Raw genomic sequence first — 25,230 nt, 5'->3', positions numbered from 1 at the left:
ATGGGTTATGCTAAGTGGAATTTAAATTTCAGTCGCAGGAACCTTTCTGGGGGGCAATTTGGGATCTTTGAGAATGAAGAACATGTCTACAGTTGGGAAAATATCATTTTTTTGTTTTTATTTTTTGGTGGTACTAGTTTGAACTCGGGCTTTTGCGCTTGGTAAGTAGGCGCTGTACCACTTTATCCATCTCCTCAGACCCTTTTTGGATTTTATTTGTTTCTGGATATTTTTTTTTTATTCAGCTTTGACCTCAGACCATAATCCTCTTTACCTTTGCCTCCCACGTAGCTGTACCACCAAGTACAGCCCAGGGAAGTTTTATTATGTTTCAAATTAGTCATAGCAATGTGCAAACGAGTCCACTTAGAATTAGGGCTTTTGATGTATTGATAGTCATACTCAATTTCCAGAATATAAGTACCAGGATGCCTTGGGTCCTGTTGTAGATTGACCCAATTTAGGCATGGTACCTTTGAGTATGTCAGACTACAGATTCTCCTCTGTCTTTCTGATCTATGGCAAGTCCTCACCCATTGTAAGGAGGCATCATAAGTGAAAAGAAATAAGACCTGTAGCATAAATACTTTTATTTCAGTAATTCAGTAATATTTACTGTTTTGGATAAAAAAAATCCCATTGCTAATATTCACAGTATTTATTCTGGGAAATTTTCATAATCTCTGTGGCTTTACCACCTCAGCTACAAAATAAAAATATATAACACGTACCTCATTGGGTCCTTGGGAGAAATAAGTGAATTAATAAATGAATGAGTCTAGACGATTAATATAGATAAGGCATTTATACTAATAGTGTACAAGTTACATATGACATATGGTAGCTATTGTGTGAATTTTGTGCCTCAGAGTTAACTAGTCTCCATAGAATTTCTGGCAGATAAACCAGAGCTTCAAATAAGTATGGTCTTCAAAGTAGTACCTTTGGGTGTTATCCATTTGTTTTAATGCAGGTGGTATTGCTTAAAGTATTTCTGAACCCTTTGTTAGGGATGGCTGTCAGAACCCATTTCTAAGTGTGAAGCAAGATCCTTTGCAAGCCTTTTGTAGTTCTCACATCTGTAGCTGGAGGTCTCCCCTGGACCCAGGATCTGGCAATGTCAAGATCCCTACTATTGCTATTTTAATGAGGAGAACCTGATCATTCCAGGACTGGGAAAGGAATAGTTGGGAGCCAAGGTTCAGGTTTAGTTAAATTCTGAGTTCAGTCTTATTAGTTGAGATTTACTTTGTGTGTCAGAAGGAATATGCTGTCCACATTTAGTTACTATAAAATTAAGATTCCTCTATGGCTAGAGAGGTTGAACATTTCTTCATGTGTGTATACTTCCTCTTCAGAGAAGTTTCTTTTTAAGTCTTTAGCCCACTTATTTCAAATGACTGAGGTTTACTGCTACAGATGGAGTTTAATATAGAATGTTTCATTAACTCTAAAATAACTCCAGATGAAGTAGTTTTGACCTTTAGTATTGGAATTTTAATAGATACATAGTCTCCAAGAAGATTTTATAGATTATTTTGGTGTAAGGTATTATGTGTTTACATTTCTACAGTCAATATACCTGATATTAAAAAGAAAGTAGGAGAATCTCAGGTCAGATGCCAGGTAAACAAGCAGAAAAGGTTTGATGCTATTGAGTGGTCTTACATTATCAGAAAACAAAACAACACCCCCCATCCCAAGAAAAATCATAGTCTAAATATATTGTTACACCACTTTTGAATGTGGGAGAAGTTCTTTGTCCCCCCACATTTTATGAACATCAGTTACTTCTAAAAGTAGGTTACATTTGACATATGTCTATGTACATACAATATGCTTTGATCAGACATATCCTTCCTGTACCTGTCCCAAAGTCCCCACTGCTCCCCAAAACAATGTCCACAAGCTCCAACACCACTTTTCTTGAATAGCTCACCTTCCTACATGCTCCTGCTTTGCCTTCCCCCGTTTACTCTATCTATACCTTCCCATCATTCATTTATTAAAGGTTCGTTAATTGTCCAAAGGGTTTTCACCATATTGTTTCACACACACCTAGGCAGAACTTTACCCAGAGAAATTATTTAAGATTTCTGGAATTTCTTGGTTATTTGCCAGTGGTTGAGGGGGATGAGAACAGAACTAAATATTAACATTGTTTTCCTTGACTTTAAGTCAGTTTCAATAAGCATCTATACTAGTTTTCAATATATATTTCATAGAATATGGTTTGCCTCTTTACCTCGAGTACTCATGTGAGAAAGTAATGCATGGCAGCAGTTTCGTAGACCTGCGTCCTTCTCATCGTCCTCCCTACCAGGAAGTATTATTAACTAAGGAAGCTGAAGTACCCAGCACAGCTGGCACAAGTGATTACCATGCACATTCCATTAAGTGGTTTCCTTAAGCCAAATCAAGGCATGTTCAGTTGATTGGCCCAGGCCAAGTTTAAGACTCAGAGACAGCAGGAAGAGGATATAACCCAGTTTAGTAGTTTGGGGATGGGAGCCATCTTCCTTTTGATGGAAGTGTTGTTTGCCCAAGGGGTAGTCCTTTGCCACCTATATCCTTACTCTGCTTAAAGTGAGGGGGTTTCCAGATTCACAGAAGCATTTAACTGTCAGACACACTTTCCTTTTACAACTTTCACCAAGGTGGGTATCCATAATAAGTGTGAGCACTGGGTACACATTGATGCTTCAACTGAGTCAGAGTCTCCACATCCCCTGCCCTAAGCTTAACATGGAGAGCTATTCCACACCATCTGTCCTCATGAGCAGGTGAGGAACACGTTCTCACTGAGAATTAAGAATGCTAGACTCAACCAGGTGGTAAAATAAAGGAGCCTGGAGGATTTGCTCTAACGTTATGTGAGAGACTGCTATGGGAGAATAGCCCTCCGGGAGATCCAAATACAAATATCCAGTGAGTAACTATGAAACCACCCTCATCTTTCCTTCATTCACCCAGCCACTCACTCCACGCTAATGCTCCTCAGGAGCTTACTGTGTACTAGGCGTCGTACCAGTTCTTTGTACATGAATGATCTTACCTAATCTTCTCTACAAAATTCTGCAAGAAGTGTTTGTTATTACAAGCAATGTATTGATAGCACAAATGTATACACAGATTGGATAATCTACTCAAGATAATATTCCTACCAGATCCACCAGATCTACCAGAATATGGGTATCAAGTGGAGATGCAGAAAACAGATGGGACAGGTTGAGGGTACCACAGACATCAATTTAGCTGTACCCAAAGGTTTAGCATTATGTATAATGGATCACAAGGAAGCATATAGATTTTTGTGATAGTGGGCAAACTAAAGTATAAACAAGACAACAAACAGTGCAGTAACAAGAGTTATTAAGCTAAAAGAAGGCATAATAGGATAATAAAGAATATAATTAAGTGCCGTATTTCATGGCCCTGAACTACAGTATACATTCTTATAATCACAAGTCACATGTGGTTATTTGAAATAAAATTTAAATACAATTTCTTAGTGGCACTGGCTAATGGTTTCCATAATTGACAGCATGGATATAAAACAATTCAACTGCATGGAGTTCTGTTGGACAGTATTAGTTTTACTGTACCGGAGATCAGAAACTATTGGACAAAGAGAACATGATGGAAGCTTCCTCTAAGAGGTAGTGGTGGAGCAGTGTAGTCTTCTTGCTGATTAACTAATGGAAAAATGTAGCCTTTTGGAGAGGTGAATCAGGTACTGTCTGACATAAATGATACAAATGAGAACATTGTGAGTAAAGAGCTAAGGCATATGGACAGAGTGGGATTCGATTAGAAGAAATATCTGAAGGCTGATTGTTGAGTTTTTCAAACCATTTCTGTGATGTCTTGGTTATAATTGGCTGGGATTTTTTTTTCCCCCGTGACTCTAAGGTTTATGCCTTAGGATGACAGATGATGATGATGACATTAATTATTCATCCATCGCCATTATGGCTGCATCTGTTTGTGAGTGCTCACACTGTGCTTGGCAAGACCTTCCTGATTCCAAGCCAGTATGTTACCTTGCCTCCTATGATGGGACAGGAACACCTGTAGCATACAGCCAGGGGGGAGGAGAGTGGAACCAGTGGTCCAAGGGTCCAAGAGGGGCTGCTAGGGGTATGATGTTATTAGACTGGGACCATGCCTAGAGCTTTTCTGTAAGACACGATGCTGACTTCATAGTTGGCAGAGAATTTTCCCTGATGACTAGAAAGATGTCCTTTGTGATTGTACAGATACAGAACAGCATTCCCTCCTGATTATCATCCCCATCTGCCTCTCTCAGAGGAGTGCGAACTTGAGTAGGTTATTTGGCCTCTTTGGGCTTTCTGCTTTTGCTACAACTGCAGAGACTGAGCCAAAGATGAACCAGTGTCCCTTTCTATACTGACACGAAGATTTTTTTTCCTTCACTTCTGGAATTGCCATGGCTCTTCTTAGAATTCAAACTTTTCCCTGGATGAGGTTTAGAAGATGTACAGATAGACTCCTGGAAACAAACAAGTTTTCTCTCAAACTTCTAGAAGTTTAGCTTTTATTACCCAGAAAGCCATCGAGGTGACTTATTATCTTGAAGAAAACTGCTGGCATGTTTGCAGAATCTGTCAGCACATCTCCCTGAGGCAAATCAAACTTTCTGTTGCTTCATGTATGAACTCCCCCCAGTTATGGATACCCAGTTTCCTCAACACACCTTCTCCCTTCCCCTCCACCCACCCCCAGCAGCTGGAGCATTAGCTGGGAGCTACTTGTTGTCCTGAATCATGCAGACTCCTGAGTTGGGAAAAGGGCTGGGCAGTCTGCGGGATTTTCATAGAAATTTAGAAAATAATGAAGTCTACAGCTTGGGGCAGCCAGATTCCATTAATGTTGTTGAGTATTCACTAGGTACTTTTTCTCTTTGGGGCAAAGCAGCATGCTTGATGCACCTTTTTAAAATTGCTGCATCGCAAACAGGTAGCAGAGCTGAACAGAACTAGTGGAGAGTGCTATAGCTCGCACAAAGCATTAGAACAATTCCATCCTTCGTGAGGCTACAAGAAAGACCATCCTTCCTTCACAGATTACCAGTAGCTCTTAGGTTCAACAGGTTCATCTCACAAACCAGGATGGGAATTCTGTTGTAATGCAGACACACCACAGCCCAATGAATGCTTGGAAATAAGATATTCAGTGGTGTACTGGTAAATATTTAACTACCATCTCTCTGGGAACAAACAAATATTGATCGCTGAACATATTCCCACAATGACAAATTTCAAGCTACCAACACATTATCAATGAATGCAAAACTGGGAAGAGATAGGTAGTAGTTTATCTCTTATAATATATTATATAATAGGCAATAGATTATATAATATATAGTTATGTTATAAATATGTTATAAATTATATATTATGAATTGCTCCCCCCATTTAGACACTTAGAGGAAAATAACCTCAAAAGCAAAGACAATGTAGCACCATAATTTATATTTAACATGGTGTGCATTATATAGAGTAGTAATAAATTCAATTCTATATATTATTCATTAATTGAGTAATAATAAAATCCAAGAAAAAGGATGTAGTGCTTCAGGCTTAGGGTATAATGTAAAGGAAGGGTTTGCTGAGAGTGTACATTTATGGATCTGGTCAAGGAAAATGTGGCAGATAGTGTACAGGAACTTATTAATCAGTTGCTGCCTATGACTGTACAAGTTGCTGAGCTTCCTCTGCTATATGAATTATTACACTCTTTAGTTGGGTTTGGGATATGTTGTATCTCCTTCAAAGCCTGAAAATCAATTGAAGGCAGAGCTTGTTATACTTATTTTATAGGTCAGAGGGAATATTGAATAACAATAAATGTGGAATCATATTTGCATTCCTGTCTCCCTTAGTTTCTATCCTAGAGACACACATATTAAATTTGCTTGGGTTTTCATTGGGCTTTCACAAAATCAAGGCTCCAAAAATATGGGAACTTGAGAAAGAATGCAGTATTGGGCATTGAGGAAGTAGTGACCCCTGGTGCTTTGTTTCTTTAATGCTCTATGGATCAATATTCAAATATCCAGATTGTGCTGCCTGGCCTGTGGCTGTCAGTAAACCCTTAGATGCTGAACTTGGAAGCATGAATTTCCCTGTCAAGAAAAGCCCCTTCAGTGACCTCAGGCTGGTTACCAGAGTGATAATCCCTTTTACTCACTTTATTACTCTTCTTCTCCTTTGACATTTACACACCTGGGAACTTTATGAAAGTCTAAGAAGCAGGGAAACACCCTCTGGCCTTCAGACAGGGCCCTTCCCCTCCTGCTCTGTCTTCATGGTTTCTCTTTGCACATGGGAGGAAAGAAGATAATCATAATCTTCTTCATTTTGTTATGGCTGATATTTTAGAGAACCAGGGGAAAGAGCCACATTTTAATTCATTTTAGGGAAATATGGACTCCATTCTATTTGATCAGGAATAGCTTGACTGTGTACACATATATTTACATAAATATATATTTATTCTTGTGTTTGAAGGAGGGTGAATTTGCAGAGGAAATGAAGATAAAAATGTACAAAATCAATTTTGGAATGGCATATCTTTAATCACAACCTAGAAATGTATTCTGACCTTTAAAGTCAGCTTCGTGGTTGCCATCCATTTATTTAATTTATTCAGCTGTGACCCAAACCAAACATGTTTATAAATTTATGACACCCCCACATCAATCCTCAAGCCATTGTATGCATCATACCTTTTCTAGTCTTGAATTTCTAGGTCATAACCTACCATTTTTCTTTCATGACTGCACTCCAAATGAATTCAGACTATTTTTAAATTGAAACTTATACTCTTTTCAAACTCTGAGTATTTGTTCACACCAGGAAAATTAAAACAATGTGTTATGACTCACTAAATTGATAGTGATAGGGCATACATATATTTGTGTGTGGCTGTGAGCATTTTACACACATGCCATTCCCCAATATTATTTTTCTTGACAGTGACTATGGCTATGAGAGACACGGGGAGACCCAGTGTGTCCCAGCTTTCTGGTATAATCCAGCATCTCCCTCAAAGGACTGCAGCCTTGGTCAAAGCTACCTCAACAGCACTGGGTAAGTAAAACACTTGGGGGACCTCCACTTGTTTTCCCATTTGTCTGTGGTGGAAAGAATAGGAACACATTGCTGCTGGAGGAGATGAAATGTATAGATGGTTCTTTTGTGCCCTTGGCTTTCGAAGGAAATTGAGGAAACACTGCAGTGTGAACACCATGGAGAAGCGTTAGAACACCACTGGGAACACCACTGGAAAGTTTTAGAAGAGATTCTGATCATTCATATTTCAGTGGCTTTTGCCATTATTCTTAGTAGATACTGATTTTTTAAATCAAAACTTCTCTTCTGGGAAGGAATATTGTCTTATTTTGAAGGCCTCAAATGAAATAAATTAATTCAAGGGATACACAGAAATCACAGTGTTCTTTAGTGGGAGACAAATGGAAGTTCTCATTCGCAGATACATACAACTCCAAATGAAAACCCACAGTCTCATCAGAGGCCGACCTGGTAGTTCTGCAATTGGATGTGTGCTTCTCTCTTGGTTTATTAACTGCTTCTCAGATGCTCAGAAAAGTGTGTTTTTGTTTCCTTTTTTTCTGGGAGACTTGTTATCTTGTCTTCCCTTTGTAGTCTCCATGGCTTGGAAGAGATCTTTCAAGTAGAATGTGGAAAGGCAATCCTTCTCAAATTCTAATGTGTTTGCACAGCTATCTGAGGATCTTGTTAAAACGCAGCACCAGACCTGAGAGATCAGAGGTGAGGTTGAGATTCTACATTTGTAGTGAACTCACTCATGTGGGGATTGTTGGTCTCCAGACCACCTTATGAGTTGCAGGGACTAAGCTGTTCTACAGGCCAGTCATGCCTCTTCCAATGGGCCGTCTTCCATATCAGACATGTCAATATCCTTTTACTTGGACCTTGCCTTCTTAGAACACACTGGTAGGTGTTATCTACCTATCTGGCACCTACAAAGGGAAAATAAAAATGTTGAAAGATGAGTTGAGTGGTCTGAGCTACTCTGATAACCACAAAATTTTTAGCCAAGTATTTCATCCTAGGAGGGCTTATTCCTGAGCTCTGAGTTGGAGTTATAGAACCTTTGATGGTTATAGGTGGGAGTTTGATTAGGGACTTAAACCATTCAAGCTGCTTAAACTTAAGGAGATAACCTGGCAGAGAAAACAATACTGGGAAGTTTGAGGAAGGATATAATAGATCCAAGGTATTGTCTAGGAACCGAATTCCCAGCCAGAACATCTCCTGGATCATCAGAAAATAATTATATTAGGAAATATCATAGAGTCCTGCGGCATTTATAACTGGATCTAATTTTTAGCAACTTAGGTGCATTAGAACAATACATAGCTAAGCAAATAAATCAGGAAGATTAAAAAGTCCTTTTACTCCCTCTATCCAAAAGATTTACCATCAATGTCTACAAATTCTTCTGGGATTCTTAAATGTTGGTTTATTATAAATCATGAAACAGCTTGAACTGATGCTAACTAAAGTTAACAAGGAGAGTGGATGATATAAAGTTTGCATTAGGATATGGTGCCACTGAAACATTTATCATTAGTTAAAAATGAAATAGCTTCTGGTAAAGACTATCAAGGAAGTATACACTGTTTAAAAAATTTTGATTAACTACATTGATCAGGACCAGAAGAAATATGTGTGTATGTATATAATATGTTATATATATTATATATACTAAGCTACACATATAATTTTAAGTTATCACATTTTAAAAGTTTTAAGGCTATAAAAGTGCTTTTAATAATAATGCATCTTTCTCTAATCTGATACATAAAAAAGTTTACCATTTAACATGCCACTTTATCAACTTTTCAAGAATTCGGTGGTATGGAAAATGGCTCATATAGTGAACATCTCAGTTGACAATTAACAAGAGTATAAATCTACAAGAGAATGTATTTTAATTTCATCTGAGATAGTGACTATCTACAATTTTCACTTAAAATCCTCCTGGAATTCCTGGAGGGAAGAATAGATTGGTGTTCATCACTGGGGATCTAACGAGGAAATCAGTTATTGAAATCACTCAAGATGAATTCAACTTTCTCTTTTTTTCTAAGAAAATAGAAGAATGCAATATAGATGTGTGGATTAATTATTCCTGGCATAGAGAAAGGAGTCCAGATGTGATAGAAATAATGACAGTGGTGATGATAATGGAAATAGTGGTGGTTGCACAGTAATGCACCTTTTTTAGGTTTTTAATGTGTGTGTGTGTGTGTGTGTGTGTGTGTGTGTGTGTGTGTGTGTGTGTATGTGTGTGTGTGTGCTAGTGCTGGAGCTTGAATTCAGGGCCTCAACCTCTTGCTGGAGGTTAGTACTCAAACACTTTACCCAGACCTTCACTTCCAGCTCTTTGCTGACTAATTGGAGATGAGTCTTTCAGATTTGTCTGGCTTAACTGGCTTTGAAGCACAATCCCCAGATCTCAACCTCCGGACTATCTAGGTTTAAAGATGTAAGCCCTGGCATTCTAGCCAGAATGTTGTTTTTAGTGAAGTCTTATAGACCATGATGTGTCCGGGGATAATGTCTGTGTAGGCAAGCCTTTGGTTCACAGGTCAAGGCAAGTGACATACTATTGCGGGTGTCATGGAAGGTCATGGTGCTTTGTAGGCAGGCTTTTCCAGGCCAGTCTCCTCTACGAGGTAATTTTGCTTCCAGCAGAATTGAACAGAGGTTTCAATTTGGTGTTCCTAATGAGGAAAGGAATTATTAACAAGAGACAAGGTGTTTTACAATAGCCCAGTGGCTCCCAAGGAAAGGCCATCACATATTAGAGGAAGAAATGATGTCCCAGGATGGATAGAAGACAGGAAGAGGCCTCCGGACTAAGGACAGTTAGAAGTCTGATGTTTTAGTACAGAGAAAGCTGGAGGTGCCCTTGGGGTGAAGGAACAGGCCCCTCTCTCCCTGAAAGAGGTGAGCTTGCTTTCCCCACTTCCTTAGTGCAGTGGGCATCCTCTTTCTTTTCTGTGTGTGAGTCAGGCATTGATTTTTCTTGGCTGGTTTAGACACTGATCTGATCCACAGCTCACCAGCTGGGATCAATAATAATGTTTAAGGAGCTACTCTTCCTGAGATGGAGGGATAGCAGTTCCTTAGCATTTGTTTATCCTCTTCAATGGATGTCTTTTTCGAGACTTAGGTTGTAGGGACGGCTGTGAGAAGCATCTTTCTGTTGCTTTTGATCTCGTGTACTCTGTTTTGTATGACAGGCACTCACACACAGATTACGCCACTGTCAACGGTTCATTCTCTTTAGGTACCGGAGGATTGTGTCCAACAACTGCACAGATGGACTAAGGGATAAGTACTCTGCCAAGGCTCAGTTGTGCCCGGGAAAAGCCCCTCGAGGTCTCCATGTGGTGACGACTGATGGGCGGCTGGTGGCAGAGCAAGGGCATAACGCAACCTTCATCATCCTCATGGAGGAGGTGAGTGTCCACCTGGACCTCTGCGGTCAGAACTCACCTACTGGACATTCCCAGACAAGGAGGAAAAGGGTTCCCAGACAGCTGCAACCATTCAAAGAGGAGAAGCAGACTTCTGGAGAAAGTATTGACAGGATAAAAGAGGCTTTAGAGATCTTCCTTTTCTCCATCCCACAATAATGACCCAGCCCATGGGGGTTCACTTGCCCCCCATGACCTGGATGTGTGGATGATTTCTACAGGGCTCCCACTTAGGGCTTGCTTAGGAAATGTTTATATCATAGGACCATGATCTGTAAACTGCCAGAAAAGGGCATTCAAATTATATCTGATGCTTTGAAGAACCTCTATTATTTAATTCCAATCCTTAGCCTCGCTGATTAGAAAACCCCACAAAGCTTTTCAAGGGTCTTGAGAGTGTGAGGATGAGGAGAGGGGAAGATGATTGGAATGCCTGAAACTTATCTTGGTAAGAAACCTTGTAATAATTGCTTTTACATCCATAGGTTATTTTCTTACTGTCTTTTGCAACCTGGGTAAGGCAATCTGGTGTTATTCAGTCATTCCAGGGTGAAATTAGCTCTATTGACAGCTTCTTTTTTCTTTTTTTTTTGCTAGTCTGAGGCTTGAACTCAGAGCTCGGCCACTGTCCCTAAGCTTCTTTTGCTCCAGGTTAGCACTCTACCACTTGAGCCACAGTGGCACTTCTGGCCTTTTCTGTTCATGTGGTACTGAGGAATCAAACCCAGGGTTTCATGCATGCTAGGCAAGCAGTCTACCACTAAGCCACATCCCTATCCCCTGTTGACTGTTTCTTGCTCCTTCTCTTCTTTCCATACCAGGAACTTTTCATGTACTCGTTGCTGAGCTGGTGGAGCTGGACAGCTTGCCTGATTGACAATGCCCTCTAAATTTATATGCAAATTATGCTATGCTCTTGAGATCATGGAAAGAGAGACAAGCACTAGGAGGTTTTTCTTACAAGCAGGAGCCCTCAGAGCCTTTAAAGTCAGAAGTGCACCAGACAAGACAGGTTCCTTATCCTGAATTGACAGAGTCCTCCACCTTCACCCTACACTCAGGACTCAAATTAAAGGACTTTTAAGATTCAGAGAAGGTCATTATCATATTTCCACAAGGGAGTTTTCATGACCAGATATATAAAAACCTTTTCTTGAATGGCTGTGAAGAGCCACCATCTAATCTACTTAAATGGCCTTGGATTCATTTCCACTTTAATTTATATTTATAAACTTAAGGAGAATTTATAGTGGATGTGGGGGTCAGGAGAGCATCTTCCTATATTTCTTTTACTTCCAGATAGGGGAAAGGGAGGGAATGTGAAACTGTGACAAGTGTATAGTCTCTGAGCAGAGGATTGGATCATAATTACAAAATGCACTTATCTCTTCATTCTATCATCTCTTTCAGTATGACAGAAGTTGATAATCATGTTCTTCTTTATTCACAGTTTTTGTTTGGGTTTCAAACTCATTGTATGTATTCAAAGTGTTTATCTAATGAGGGGGTGATGCAGGAAAAATGAATTTCAACATTAGCCCTAAGATGACAACTGTCTCCTTGTGGTAGTGTGACAAATGCTCCTGAACTAAACTGTTGATATAATGTTGCCAGGCAGGCAACACCCTAGGATTCTTTCCCTTCCAAGAACCAGCTATATCTGAGATCTAGGGCACTCAACCTGTAGAATGGAAGTGATCATCCCATTGTTTTGTTTTTTGTTTTGTTTTGATTTTTGTTGGTCATGGGGCCTGAACTCAGGGTCTGGGGTCTGTCCCTCTGCTCTTCAGCTCAAGGCTAGCTACAGCACCACTTCCAGATTTTTCTGCTTATGTGATGCTGAGGAATCAAACCCAGGGCCTCATGCATGCAAGGCAAGCGCTCTACCACTGAGCTACCTTCCAAGCCACCCCGCATTGTTATTTTTAAGATGACATTATAGCTAGCTAGCTAGATTTGTGTGTGATAATTAGAATAATTCTTATAATGTGATGACAAATACTAAAAATAAGACCATTAAACTTATATCGTATTAATTGAGAGCTTAGTACTGAAACTAGGCTAGGTTCAAAACTGGTATTTTCTGCTACTAGCTATCTGACTTTGGTCAAGCTACTTTATTTTTTGTTATTGTTGTTGCCATTTTAGAACAAGAATATTTCCTACAAGACAGTATTATTAGGAGATTAATTCGTTGGCACTGCATATGAAACTTTGCAAATACTACATTTACTATTATTGCTCTTATTGCGACACAGCATAAACCCTGTTCACGAGGGGATCAGAAAGCCCTTGATCTCCCAGCTCTGAGGTTCAGGTATGCTCTGACTTATCCCACCAACTTAGATGCAGTAAGTACCTGCCCATAGTGCCCTGGGGGTGTTAGATAGGAGTAAGGTGATTTTCCTGAGGTCTTTCTGTCCCTGGGAAGTATGGCAGGTCCTCAGGGAGTAGTGGTCCCTTTGGAAAGATGCATTGCATAGAAATCAAGCAGGACTATGTGAATGATCCCAGACCATCTGCTCTGTTCCATTGTAGGGTGATCTCCAAAGGACAAACATCCAGCTGGACTTTGGGGATGGGATTGCTGTGTCTTACGCTAACTTCAGCCCCATTGAGGATGGCATCAAGCATGTGTATAAGAGTGCAGGCATCTTCCAGGTGACAGCCTATGCAGAGAACAACCTTGGGTCAGACACCGCAGTCCTCTTCCTGCATGTGGTTTGTAAGTACCATGAGTAGCCCCTTCTCCCTTTGCTCCTAGTGACCAACTCCTACTAGCCAGACTTGTGGGAGCCAGAGCTGAGGTCAGATTCAGTGTGGCCACTAACATGACTCAAACAGAAAGACTGAGTTGTGTACTAAGCTGTGATTGAGGTGGACTGAGTAGTCTGAGAGTTTGAATAACAAGACTCTCCTTTTTAGCACCACACATTTCTGCCATACCTTCAGAATAGAATGTACAATTCTCTTTCTTGTGCTTTGGAAAATCTTGAGAATATTTAAGTGGAAACCCATCTGATTGATGGCCAGAGGTTCATTTTCAAGCTATTATGAGTGAAAATTGCACAAATCGAACTAAACTATTATCTCTGTTGGAAAAAAGAAAACAAAGAAGGATTACAGAAATGAAAGTTTAGATCATTTTAAAGAAGAATTGAAGATGTAGAAAACTTAATTCATACACCCCAAATTATTTCAGATTTATTATGCTATAAACAAGTCTAAGAAATTTCTGAAATACTTTGGTTATTTCTAGGGATGACTTTCTTGCTATTGGATGTTGCTTTGTAGGCACAAACACATCAGCTAAAAGTCCCAACCTACATTTGTTTGTGCCAGGTGAATTTCATATGTTAGCTATTGTGAGACTTGACTCCTAGAAACAGAAAAATGGATATTGTGATTCAGAATGATGGGTCGAGGAAGTGTTGGCAATGTGGCTGGCATTAGTTTTCTTCACCTAAATCAGTGATATTCATATTCACATTCAGATTTCTGTGATTCTTCTTTTAACAACTGTTCGTTATCATCTATTGGACTCTATATTCCAACATCTAGTGGATGCCTGGAATCTGAAAGAGCACCAAACCCTAAGATATATACTGTGGCTGGCAGCCTATACATCATGGACACACTTGACAAAATGGTTTGTGCTCTGGGAAGAATAGAGAGAGATCATGTGAGATCTCATAGTGAGAGTGTGATGTGCGATTTAAGCTTACGGAGTGTTTATTCCTGGAGTTTTCCACTTAATCACTTCAGTCTGTGCTTTACTGTGGGTAACTGAAATGGCAGAAAGAAAAAATGTGGATGAGCAGGGCCTACTATATTCTCCACAATGGTTTTCCAATAAGCTGTCACAAATGGTGAAAATGACAGGTTTTGAAAGCTAAACTATAAGGAGGTTTGGGGATTTTTCGGTGGTGGAGCTTGAACTTGGGGCTGGGGCACTGTCCCTGAGCTCTTTTGCTCAGGGCTAGCACTCTAGGACTTTGAGCCACTGTACCACTTCTAGTATTTTGGTGGTTAACTGAAGATAAAAAAAAAATCTCACCGACTTTCCTGACCAGGCTGGCTTCGAACTGTGACCCTCAGATCTCAGCTTCCTGGGTATCTAGGATTATAGGTGTGACCCACTGGTGCTCAGCCTATAGGGAATTCTTTATCTATTGCTAACTCAATGATAGCATAAGGACTGCCTTGTAAATAATCTACAAGGTTCCCTTGTAGAGAGTAAACTACTTAGTTTCCTATTACAGAAACCAACAAGGAAACCTACATGGTAGATCAAGTATGCCTCTAAAAACGCCAGCCTATATAACCTTGAGAGAAATTATCTTTCTTGAGTTTGCTAAACTCTAACATTAAATGACTTAATTCTGAGTACCACTTGGTCTCTGAGGGTTCTTGTAACAGCAAAAAAATAAAAATACTACTAAAACACCTAATCATTTATTAATTTAATCAGCAAGCATTTATGGAGTTTTTAATATGTGCAGGAGTCTCTGTTAGGCACTGAAGATTCAGCAATAATATATAGTCTTATCCTTGAAGGATTTACATTCTGTTAGAAAGGGGGAGGTTCTGCAAGTGAGCCACAGGTAGACAAAATGATGATTATCTTTACATGTCAGTTGCAATTGCTTTTCCTCTGGAAGCACCAAACCAGGAGCCTGGGGGATGGGGGAGGGGAGGAGATAGTATGGAAAGTGTTCATGAGATCAGGCTCAAGTGCAAGGGAGACCTGTGTTTATATTCTGATTATATGCCTTTGCTTATTGTTTAATACTAGTTAACTTTCACAGCCTTTACAAACCTCATCTTTTAGCACAAGCTTATAAGGTGGCTGTGGGAATGGTTAGATGCTTCACTGGAAGGATTCAGAATTCAGCTCATAGCCATGGTTTATTCCCACAAGGTATACAAAGTCAAGTCAGCAAAAGGGGAACACAAGGGGCAAAGCCCAGCAAAAACTAGGTGCAGCCTTCTTCAGATTCTTTCCCCATGGCATCATGTGGGATGTGTCTACTCTTCCAGCAATGACTGTTGATAACCTAAGAGTTGGCTACCATAGAAACTTAGTAGAGAATCACTTTTATTTGGGGCTGGTCAGGTATTGTCTTGCCTGGAATAGACCCAAACTCCAAACTTCCAGCAAGCAAGTATTCAGAATAAGCTATGCTGTTGGCAAGAACAGGTAGACAACATGACTTAACTCTTGCTAGTTAACTCGTAACCAAGAGTGCGCTCAGAACTGAGCCCCCAGACCTCAGCTGAGAGCCGGCTCTTCATGCAGACATTTTTCAAAAGATGACAATTTCAGGCCTAAGTTAACAATTTTCTGCACAGAGCACTGATGGCCGCTTCACACCCAGCCAGGTATGTGCCGAATGTTACCCATTATTATCATAATTACTAATATTTCCTGATAGTTTTCTGCTCAACACGTCTGCTGGAATTAAAAATGAATACAAAGAAAAAAAAAAAGGACATTACATATTTCTTTCCTCTAAGAACAAGAACTTGTACCACTCTTGTTTTTGATTTTGCCAAGATTTGGCCTTGTGTGCAGATGTGAAGTTCAAAGTATCTTAGTGCAACAACGACAACAACAATAGCAAACTCCAAACCCCAAAACAAAAAACCAGCAAGGAACAGGTTTATACTGTGGGTTATGTGCACAAAGGAGGAAATGTTCCTTGAAACTTTTATTGTGCTCGTAATTCCCTCCAAATCAATCATGACCACATTTACCAGACAGTTATGATCGTGGAAACTGCTCTTGGCCTCACCTTGGGCCATTAGCTAACAAAAGTAGTTGTTAGCTGCCCATAAGAACCAATCTCGCACAGATTATTAGATTTTCATCAAAATGGGCACTTTGACAGGGAAGACTAGGGGTTTGCAGCATTCTCTCCCGAACCTCTCCAGCTGTCTTCTTGCTGCTCTGTGGTCTCCTCCTGGAAGATCTTGGCCTTTAAAAGCTGTTTTAAAACAGATATGGTTTCTTAGGATTATGTCTAACCAAACATTGACCTGCAGCAGGAATTAATATAACCATGTTGGCTACTCATGAAGTCCTATTCTTTTTATATCTGGCATGAATTTAGAGAGAATGAACAGAGTCTTTTCTTTTTCCTATCTTCCTTGAGCCTTGGGCCTCAGTTTTACAGTATTGTCATCCCTGACCCATGAAGGCCCCCGAGTGATCGAAAGCTAAGAAGAATTTCTAGGGCCACAAGCCATGGTTTAGTACGACGTTACTAAACTGTGGGAAAGACCAGTGTGACTAGGGAAGCAACTTTATTCCTTTGGAGGGAGTATTAGTGAGAACAGAAGCAATGACTTCTGGGAAACCAGACCCCAGAAGAAGAGCAGGAGGGAAAGAGTAGGGGGGTGTGAACTCAGCCTAGAGACAGGTGCTGGAGAATTCATATGGGAAACCAGACTTCTCCTCATATCCTTCTTGGAGCATGGAGGATCCTCTCCCTCCCTCCGACACCCCCCCCCCCCCCCCCCGCCCGCAACACACTTCCCACAAGATCCAGTCTTCCTCCTTGGTCAGCAAAATGCAAATAATGGAGAAGTATTAGTCGGATAAATTATTGAAATGAAAGCACTGGAAGTAGCCAATATTTTTTTCACACCTTATCTTCTTTTACTGACTTCTAGAACACCCTACAAAAATAACACAAATTTGCTCATTTGACATAATTACACCTCCAGCCAAATGTGTATACTAAGTGACAAGGTTGAAATTATTTGCTGGAAAGCGTCTTAAGGTGCCATCTGTCTATAGTCATGTCAGAGAGCTGTAGGTAGCAAGCATTTTCTGGCTGTGGATTACAGAGACTCGTTACATTTTTTTTCTTTCCTTCAGCTTTTCTAATTTAGAAAAATTACATACATTTATTCTATACAACATGGATGTACAATGGAATAGTTTGTTGGGGATAATTAGCAGGCATTAACCTCTCATGCTTATTTTTTGTGTTGAGAATAGTTAAAATCTATTCACCTTGATACTCAAAATGCAATCGAGTGATCATAAATATCACGATAAATGTATCCATTAAATTTGTTCTTCCTATTTTACTGGTTTCATAACCTTTGAGCATTTAATCCATCCTACCTCTGTCATCCTCTGGGAATCACCATGCTACTTCATGCTTTTGTGAGTCAAACATCCTTAGATTCCACATGTGAATGACATGGTGTGGTTTTCCTCATTCTGTGTCTGGTTTATTCACTTAACATGATGTTCTCCAGATTCAGCCACGTTGACTCCAATCACTGGATGAAAAGAACCCACAGAGTTGGAAAAATAAAACAAAACATCTGCCTCCCCAATACAAAACTGACATACTCATGACATTTTAAATTTTAATGCATTAATGTACAAAGGGCTTACAGTTATTTAAGTCAGATACAGAGTACATTTTGTTTTGAAGAATGTCACCCTTTTCCTTGCTCTCTCCCATTTTTTTTCCCTTCCATCCCCAACCATAAATTATACAGTTCATTTTCAATATAGTGTTTGTTGCATTTGTTCATTCTAGCACTTTTTTTTCTTCTTCTTTTTTTATAAGTTTTTTTATTTTGAAAATACTGTACAGAGGGGTTACAGTTACATGAGCAAGGTAATGAGTACATTTCTTATCAAGCATTGTTGCCTCCTCCTTTGTTTCTCCCCACCATCCCTTCCCTCCCTCCTCCTCAACTACACTCCCCCCACCTAATTTGTAAAGTTCATTGTTCAACAGTGTCTTGTACATCTCATTATTACAGTGGGTCTACCTGTATCCCTATTTAAACATTTTGTTTTTTCCCTTCTCCTCCCCAAATTATGCCAACATCAAATACAGTGAAAACAGGGGTTATACTGTGGGGGAGGAACATATAAAGCAACAAAAAAAATCACATAGTACCTTATAAATACTCTAGAAACAATAGCAAGAAAGGAAAAAGACCACTGTGTCTCTATCTTGGGGTTCATTTCCCTTAACATCATCTTATCTGGTCATATGTACATAGCTTTTGAACTTTATGCTTGTCCCAGACATATGCTAGTTATTGCATAGGGAAACCATAGGACCTATGTTTCTTTGGGCCTGGCTTACTTCACTTAATATAACTTTTTCCAAGTTTTTCCATTTCCTAACAAATGGGGTGATGTCATTCTTTCTGATTATCTTTTTCATTTTAGTCAACCAATGAAACTAAAACCTTACTTCTTTTGCCTGGGGTATGTTTGTGGGTTACTCTCTTAATTGCTAGTATAAATCTTATAGTTTTCTGGGAGAAAGAGAGGAAGAACTTTTAGTACTTTGCAACTTGGCATTTGGAGCCAGTCTTTTCCCTCTTTGCATATTGACTTTTCCAGCATCTGAATGAAACCTACTGAGTTCTGCAGGTGTTAAGATACAATGGCGAATTGTGGAAGAGGATGGAAGCCAATTAATCACCTAGGCTAGGGGAAAAACCTTTCAAACAGTACTTTGAACCCAAATCCCCAAACAGGCCTAATCATCAAATAGCAAACAGACTGTTGTTTCTCTTTTTATTCTGGACTAAGTGTTCAGCTTTGTCCTTGGATTGCAATAAACAACAAACATTCTTGGTAGGATGATTTCTCCTTATGTAAATTAAGCTTGGATTTCACTCAAGAAAGCCAAACCTGCTTTGACTTCCCTCCTGTATAGTGGACCTTCTTTTCCAGGACATACTTCCTAGCCTTTGTGAGTTTGTGGTCATTGTGGTCATTCTTTCAGGGACAACCATTGAGATTAAGATGAAAATTCTAGAGTGTGATATAGTTTGCTAGCTTGTTCTGAGACTGCATACACTGATTGGTTTGTCTGCTTTTTCCTATTCCTTTAGGTCCTGTGGAGCACGTCCACCTCCGAGTCCCATTTGTTGCCATAAGAAATAAGGAAGTCAATATCAGTGCGGTCGTGTGGCCTAGTCAGCTGGGGACCCTTACGTACTTCTGGTGGTTCGGCAATAGCACAAAGGTTTGGCCATTTCTGATCAGTATCAACTTTGAGCTACACTGAGACCTCTGGTGCTGCAGCTTGCCAAGTTAGCCTCAGGGGCACTGTGAATGTGGCAGTGCTTAGTGACATTAAGAACTCAGGAGCTGAATAGAAGACACCCTCCCCCACTGAGTCCATTACTTTAACCGGGGACATCTGAGTAATGCTAAGGAAGGAAAAGTACTTTGAGACACTCTGGAAACCTCCTCTAATCAACACTTTGTTTTAATCCTGGCTTTGCCATTTCCTAGTCATGTAATAGCAAGGAAGTTACTTGGCATCTTGAGATTCAAGGATCCGGATTGTCAAATGTGAACTAGACATCTTAATGTAGGTTGGGGAAATTAAATGCTGCAACACATTTAAAGAATCCTCACCAATAGCTACCCTGTGCTGTATAAAACCAAGAGTTTGTAGGCAAGGTAGTACTCTTGTTCTCTCTCAAAATAAAAAATGGAACGGATCAAACACTGAATTTTCTACCTAGCCCTTGTCCTAAGTACCTGGTGATAGAAATGCCTATTTCAAAAGTGACAGTAATTCTATGATAAAAACTGGGAACACGTTCCTCAATTAAATTAATGTTCTTTATTTCCTCTCTCCCTTCTTCCCTTCCTCCCTCCCTCCCTCCCTCCTTCTTCCTTCCTTCCTCTCTCCTTCCCTCCCTCTCTTCTTTTCTTTCCCAGTTTTAGAGTTTCTGCTCAGGGTTTCCTGCTTGCTTGCCTTGCTCTGCTTGCTTGCCAGTTGGTGCTCTACCCCTTCAGACATACCTACATGCCTCAAGCCCTGATTTTTGCTGGTTATTTTTGAGATGTCTCAAGTACTTTTCTGTCCAAGCTGGCTTCAAACTGAGATTCTCTAAGTTTCAACATCCTGAGTAGCTAGGATTATAGATATTAGCCATTAGTGCCTGGCTTCATTTCATCTTGTTGGTGAACCATATTCCACTATTTAGATCTTCCATAGTCTATTACTGAATACATCTTGGTCTTTTCCAACTTTTGACAATTACAAATAAAGCTGCTATAAACATCTATGTTCAAGTTGTCATGTAGAGATGATTTCAACTCCTTTGAATGAATTACAAAGTATGATTATTGGATCATGTCATAACAGCTTATAAAGCCATCTTCCAATGTGGTTGCTCCCTTCTGAATTCCCACTAGCAATGAGAATTCTTGTTTTTCTACATTCCCCAATTCCATTTTGATGTGTCATGTTCCAGATTTCAGCCATTCTAAAAGGGTTTAAGTTTGAATTTCTCTAATGTTTCACTATAAAGAAAATATGTCTCTTATATATTATGTTTAGTGAGTTTTTTGTTGAGCTCTCTTGCTCATTAAAAAATAGTTTGTTCTAGTTTTTGCTGTGGAGTTTTTAATAGTTCTTTGTATATTTCAGATAGTAATCCTGACATGTCTTTTGCAAATATTTTCATGCAGTCAGAGGTTTGTCTCTTCATTTTCTAAACATTATTTTTTTTCAGACCAGAAAAATATAATTTGAATGAAGTCCAATTGTTTGTTTCATGGTTTGTGCTTTGAGTGTTCGACCTGAAAGCTTATTGTCATTGACAGGACCATACGGATTTTTTCTTGTGGTTTCTTCTAGCATTTAGAAGTTCTGGGCTTGGGCTGGGAAGGCATCTCAGTGGTAGAGCGCTTGCCTTGCATGCATGAGGCCCTGGGTTCCATTCCTCAGCACCACATAAGCAAAAAGAAAAAAGCTGGAAGTGGCGCTGTGGCTCAAGTGGTAGAGCGCTGGCCTTGAGCTGAAGAGCTGAGGGACAGTGCCCAGGCCCAGAGTTCAGGCCCCATGACCAGACTCCCCACCCCCCCAAAAAAGAAGTTCTGGGCTTTACATGTAGGTTTGTAATTCAATTTTAGTTTACTTTTGATGTATGTAAGGTGTATGATTAGATTCATTTTCTTTGGCATGTGCATATCCAGACATTCCAGCAACATTTGTTCTTTTGTCAGAGAACACATGGAAATATGTTTTTCTCTTCTATTAATCTATTTCTCTTTCCTGTCTTTAATATCACACTACTTTGATTACGACAGATTTATTGTATGTCCCCGAGTAAGGTACACATATTCATTTAGCTTTTTACACTTTCAATACTGAGTTGTATATTCTAGGTATTTTCTTTTCCATATAAACTTAGAATATACTTTCATTTATATATCTTAAGTAAGTTACTGGATTTTCACTTGGGGTTGTATCGGATCTATAGATGAAGTAGCCAAGATCTAACATCTTGACGAAAGTTTATCTTCCTATTCATGAATATGGATATCTATTTGTTTAGTTATTCTTTGATTTTATTCACCATATCTATAATTTTGCTTCTATAAAACACATATGTTTTATTAGATTTTATATCTAAGTAGTACATGCTTTATGGCCCATTATGTGGTTTACTCTGAGTGATGTACTTTGTGGACTAGAAACCAATATGCATTCTGCTATTTTTGATAAGTTTATCTATTAATTATATAAGACTGCTTGATTGAATTGTTGAGTTCAGCTTGTCCTTATTGATTTTTTTCTCCTTCCTTAGTATATCACTTGAACTGTTTTTAAAGTTTCATTTGTGTCTCCCTAGTATTCCACTACACACTTAAATTAATGAGAGCCTATTTTAAATTCCACTATGTGCCTTCTTGGATGGTATGAATACTTAATAATAACATTACAGGCAGGAGCCACTGGTACTGTCTGGGGTTGTTTTAAAATTACCTGTTGACATTACACTTTTAGGGTCTTAAAAAATAACAACTAAAGATACTCCTTTTCCTAAGAATTTCTTGTCTACAAGATTGAGTATCAAATGCTAGGCAAATACATAAATTCCATATATCTTATCTGTTGGATTTTGTTCCCAAAAAATCAAAAGAAGGTGATAATGTGTGAAAAGTGGATTGTTTCATCTGGTGCCACTCCTCAGACTTGAATTCAGGGCCTGAGTGTTGAATTCCTTGAAATTTTCTGCTCAAGGCTAGCATTTTACCACAAGAGCCACTGCTTTGTTTCTAGGTTTTTGCTGGTAATTGGAAAAAAGAGACTCATGGACTTTCTGGCCAGGATTGGCTGGGAGCCATGATCTTCAGATCTCAGCTTCCTGAACAGTTAGGATTATAGGCATGAGCCACTGGTGCCTAGTGATTTACAAAGTGGATTTTTAGATTAAGAGAAGCATAGATTCTAGTCCAGGTAGATTTTTCTGCTGTGCTCTATGACTTTAACAGAGCCATTTGATTTCTTTGAGAGTTAGTTTTATTAATAATATTATCTGAGGAACAGCGGTAGTAAGTATAATTGATTATTGTTACAATGATTATGTTAAGATGTTACCAGTCACTTAGAAGATATCTAAACATTTGGAAATATTAGACTGTTATACTAATCATTTGCACTAATACAGTGGACATCTAGGTGATAAGTATAACATTGTTCTAGAGATTACATTCCTGTCTAAAATAAATAATTGGTTGTTCCATTTGAAAAGGGATACTTTATCAGTGCATTTTACTAGTACCATGCTTGAAACACATCACGGGTGGTCATTGGTACAATACTTGATCCAATAAGCATCGTCGTCGTCGTCAAATGGCAAAAACAAAATGAATATGTCTGGGTTCATCATGAATGGTGTGATGCTGTGATGTAAGACTTATTAAGTTCCTGTTCACTAACACACTGCTCTGTGAAAGGGTTTATTATTATTATCAAGTTTGAGGGTTTATTCTTAGAATTTGCTTTATATACATTATTTTATTTAATCATCAGAACATCACTGACAATAGAGAAATTATCCCATTTTAAAGGGAATGCATTTGGGTTAGTATCCTTGGAGGGTAATGTTGTATGTGGTGTGTGTGTGTGTGTGTGTGTGTGTGCGTGTGTGTGTGTGTGTGTGTGTGTGAGTGTGAGTGTGTGTGTGTGTGTGTGTGAGTGAGTGGGTGTGCATGCAAATGTGTCTGTGTGCACTTATGGGTGGGAGAGAGAGATGATCGATTCACTCAGGTAGTTAAATGAAATCACCCTTTATGTTTGTTGATTTAAAGGAGAGAACTGACCCTTCACACACAGTTTAAAACCGACTCTTATCTCGATAGTATTAACATAGAAGTATATTATCCCTATCTTCAAAAAGATAGCACTCCAGGTGAGAAGGCAAAGTGAACACACATGCAGCAATCGCTGAGCAAGTATGATATATAAGTAAATAGAAAAGAGCAAGCATGCCTTATCCAGCTGTTGGCTTTCAAACCTACAGACCTCTCAGTGGGGTGTGTGAAATTGCATCAGGCCCACCGTGGATCCTTTTCAGGAGTCATATTTTGTACTCAATGTTGTGGGGAATACCAAGCAGTGTAAATTCCATTTGTTGCCTTCAAGAAACATAATCTATTTGATCACACGAGATTAACATCTAAGAAAGACACAAGAAAGGAAGGCAGTAGGAATGAACTAATACTGGCTATTTCAAACAGCCTAGGGAGAAATGGATGCAGGCTCCATGGGTTACAGAGTGAGTCATGTTTGAAATTGGTCTTAAGCTGGCACTGAAGGAGCAGTGAACTTGAGGCTGAGTGGAGAGAAAGGGATCTGGAGCTTTGGAAATGGTTGTGTGTTGTGTGGTCTAATCAAGCAAAAGTAGAAGACTCATTTCAATAGAGGGTGGAAGAAAGAAATGAAAGATGGGAGGTTAGATTATACTGTTGATTTTGTTGTTGAATTTCAAAGTTTGAATCCTGGATGCTCTAAGAAATAACAAGATCAGCCTGAGGCTCTCCCTGGGGAAAATAATCAAGATCATTTAGTTATTTTTCTAACAACTAAAGCAAAAAGGACAAAGGACATAGTTCAAGTGGCAGAGCACTTGCTTAACAAGCACAAAGCTCTGAGACCAGAGCCTAGTAATAAATATGTATTACATTTAAAAAAAAGCAGAGTTAGGATCCTAAATCACAGTTACGGTAGTAGGTTAAAAGATAAAATCAGACTCATGGATAGTTCAATGCTTTGAAGGGTTTTTGTGTATATTTTAGTGTGTGTGTGTGTGTGTGTGTGTGTGTATGTGTGTGTGTTTGAGATAAAAGATTTCTTACCTATGAATTTTTACATTAAAACCATAATCATAACTCAGCTATGAATGCTATTTTTCTTTCTTGTTTTTTTGTGTGTGGTTAAGTCATTTTGACAGTGTTCTAAGCATGATACATCCACAATTTTATATCTATATCTATGTATAGATATAAATATAGATATTCTGCCTTTTCTGCTTCATATGATGAGCACTTATAGCACATTATTGTATGATCTACTGGTGTTCTCAAGGTGGGCAAGTATAATGGTGTAGTCGTCTGTCCAATTTGGGAACAGCATCTTTCACTACACTGTGGAGATTGTATAATGTGCAGCATGCTTGCAACTTACCCTGTGTGGAAAACCAGCACCGTTTGTATGAAAGAGTCTCCTGCAGCTCCCTGTTCCCTTCCTCAAGTGGAAGTCTCATAACAAAGCTCAGAGCTTTGCTGGTTTCTTGCTGGGCTCAGTTGGGAAATATCTGACCTTTCTCACATGAAGGCTTCTTCACGGGAAGGGAAGTAACCCAGCACCTAAGCA

The 25,230-nt window shown here is 39.2% G+C and overlaps 1 protein-coding gene across 1 annotated transcript in view; it reads left to right on the top strand.

The window, feature by feature from the left end:
• Sorcs3 (sortilin related VPS10 domain containing receptor 3) overlaps positions 1–25,230 on the top strand; it is a 581,112-nt gene that overhangs the window by 530,102 nt on the left and 25,780 nt on the right. Inside the window, exons 17-20 of the mRNA XM_042689442.1 lie at positions 7,002–7,115; positions 10,369–10,540; positions 13,097–13,283; positions 19,442–19,575. Of these exons, the coding sequence (XP_042545376.1) occupies positions 7,002–7,115; positions 10,369–10,540; positions 13,097–13,283; positions 19,442–19,575 (607 nt within the window). The remainder of the gene's footprint in view (positions 1–7,001; positions 7,116–10,368; positions 10,541–13,096; positions 13,284–19,441; positions 19,576–25,230) is intronic.

Source organism: Dipodomys spectabilis, unplaced genomic scaffold (genome assembly GCF_019054845.1).
Source record: "Dipodomys spectabilis isolate Male_0828 unplaced genomic scaffold, ASM1905484v1 ptg000125l, whole genome shotgun sequence".
NCBI classification, from domain to species: Eukaryota; Metazoa; Chordata; class Mammalia; order Rodentia; family Heteromyidae; genus Dipodomys; species Dipodomys spectabilis.
The sequence above is the reverse complement of the archived record's forward strand: the minus strand, read 5'-3'. Positions and strand labels throughout refer to the sequence as shown.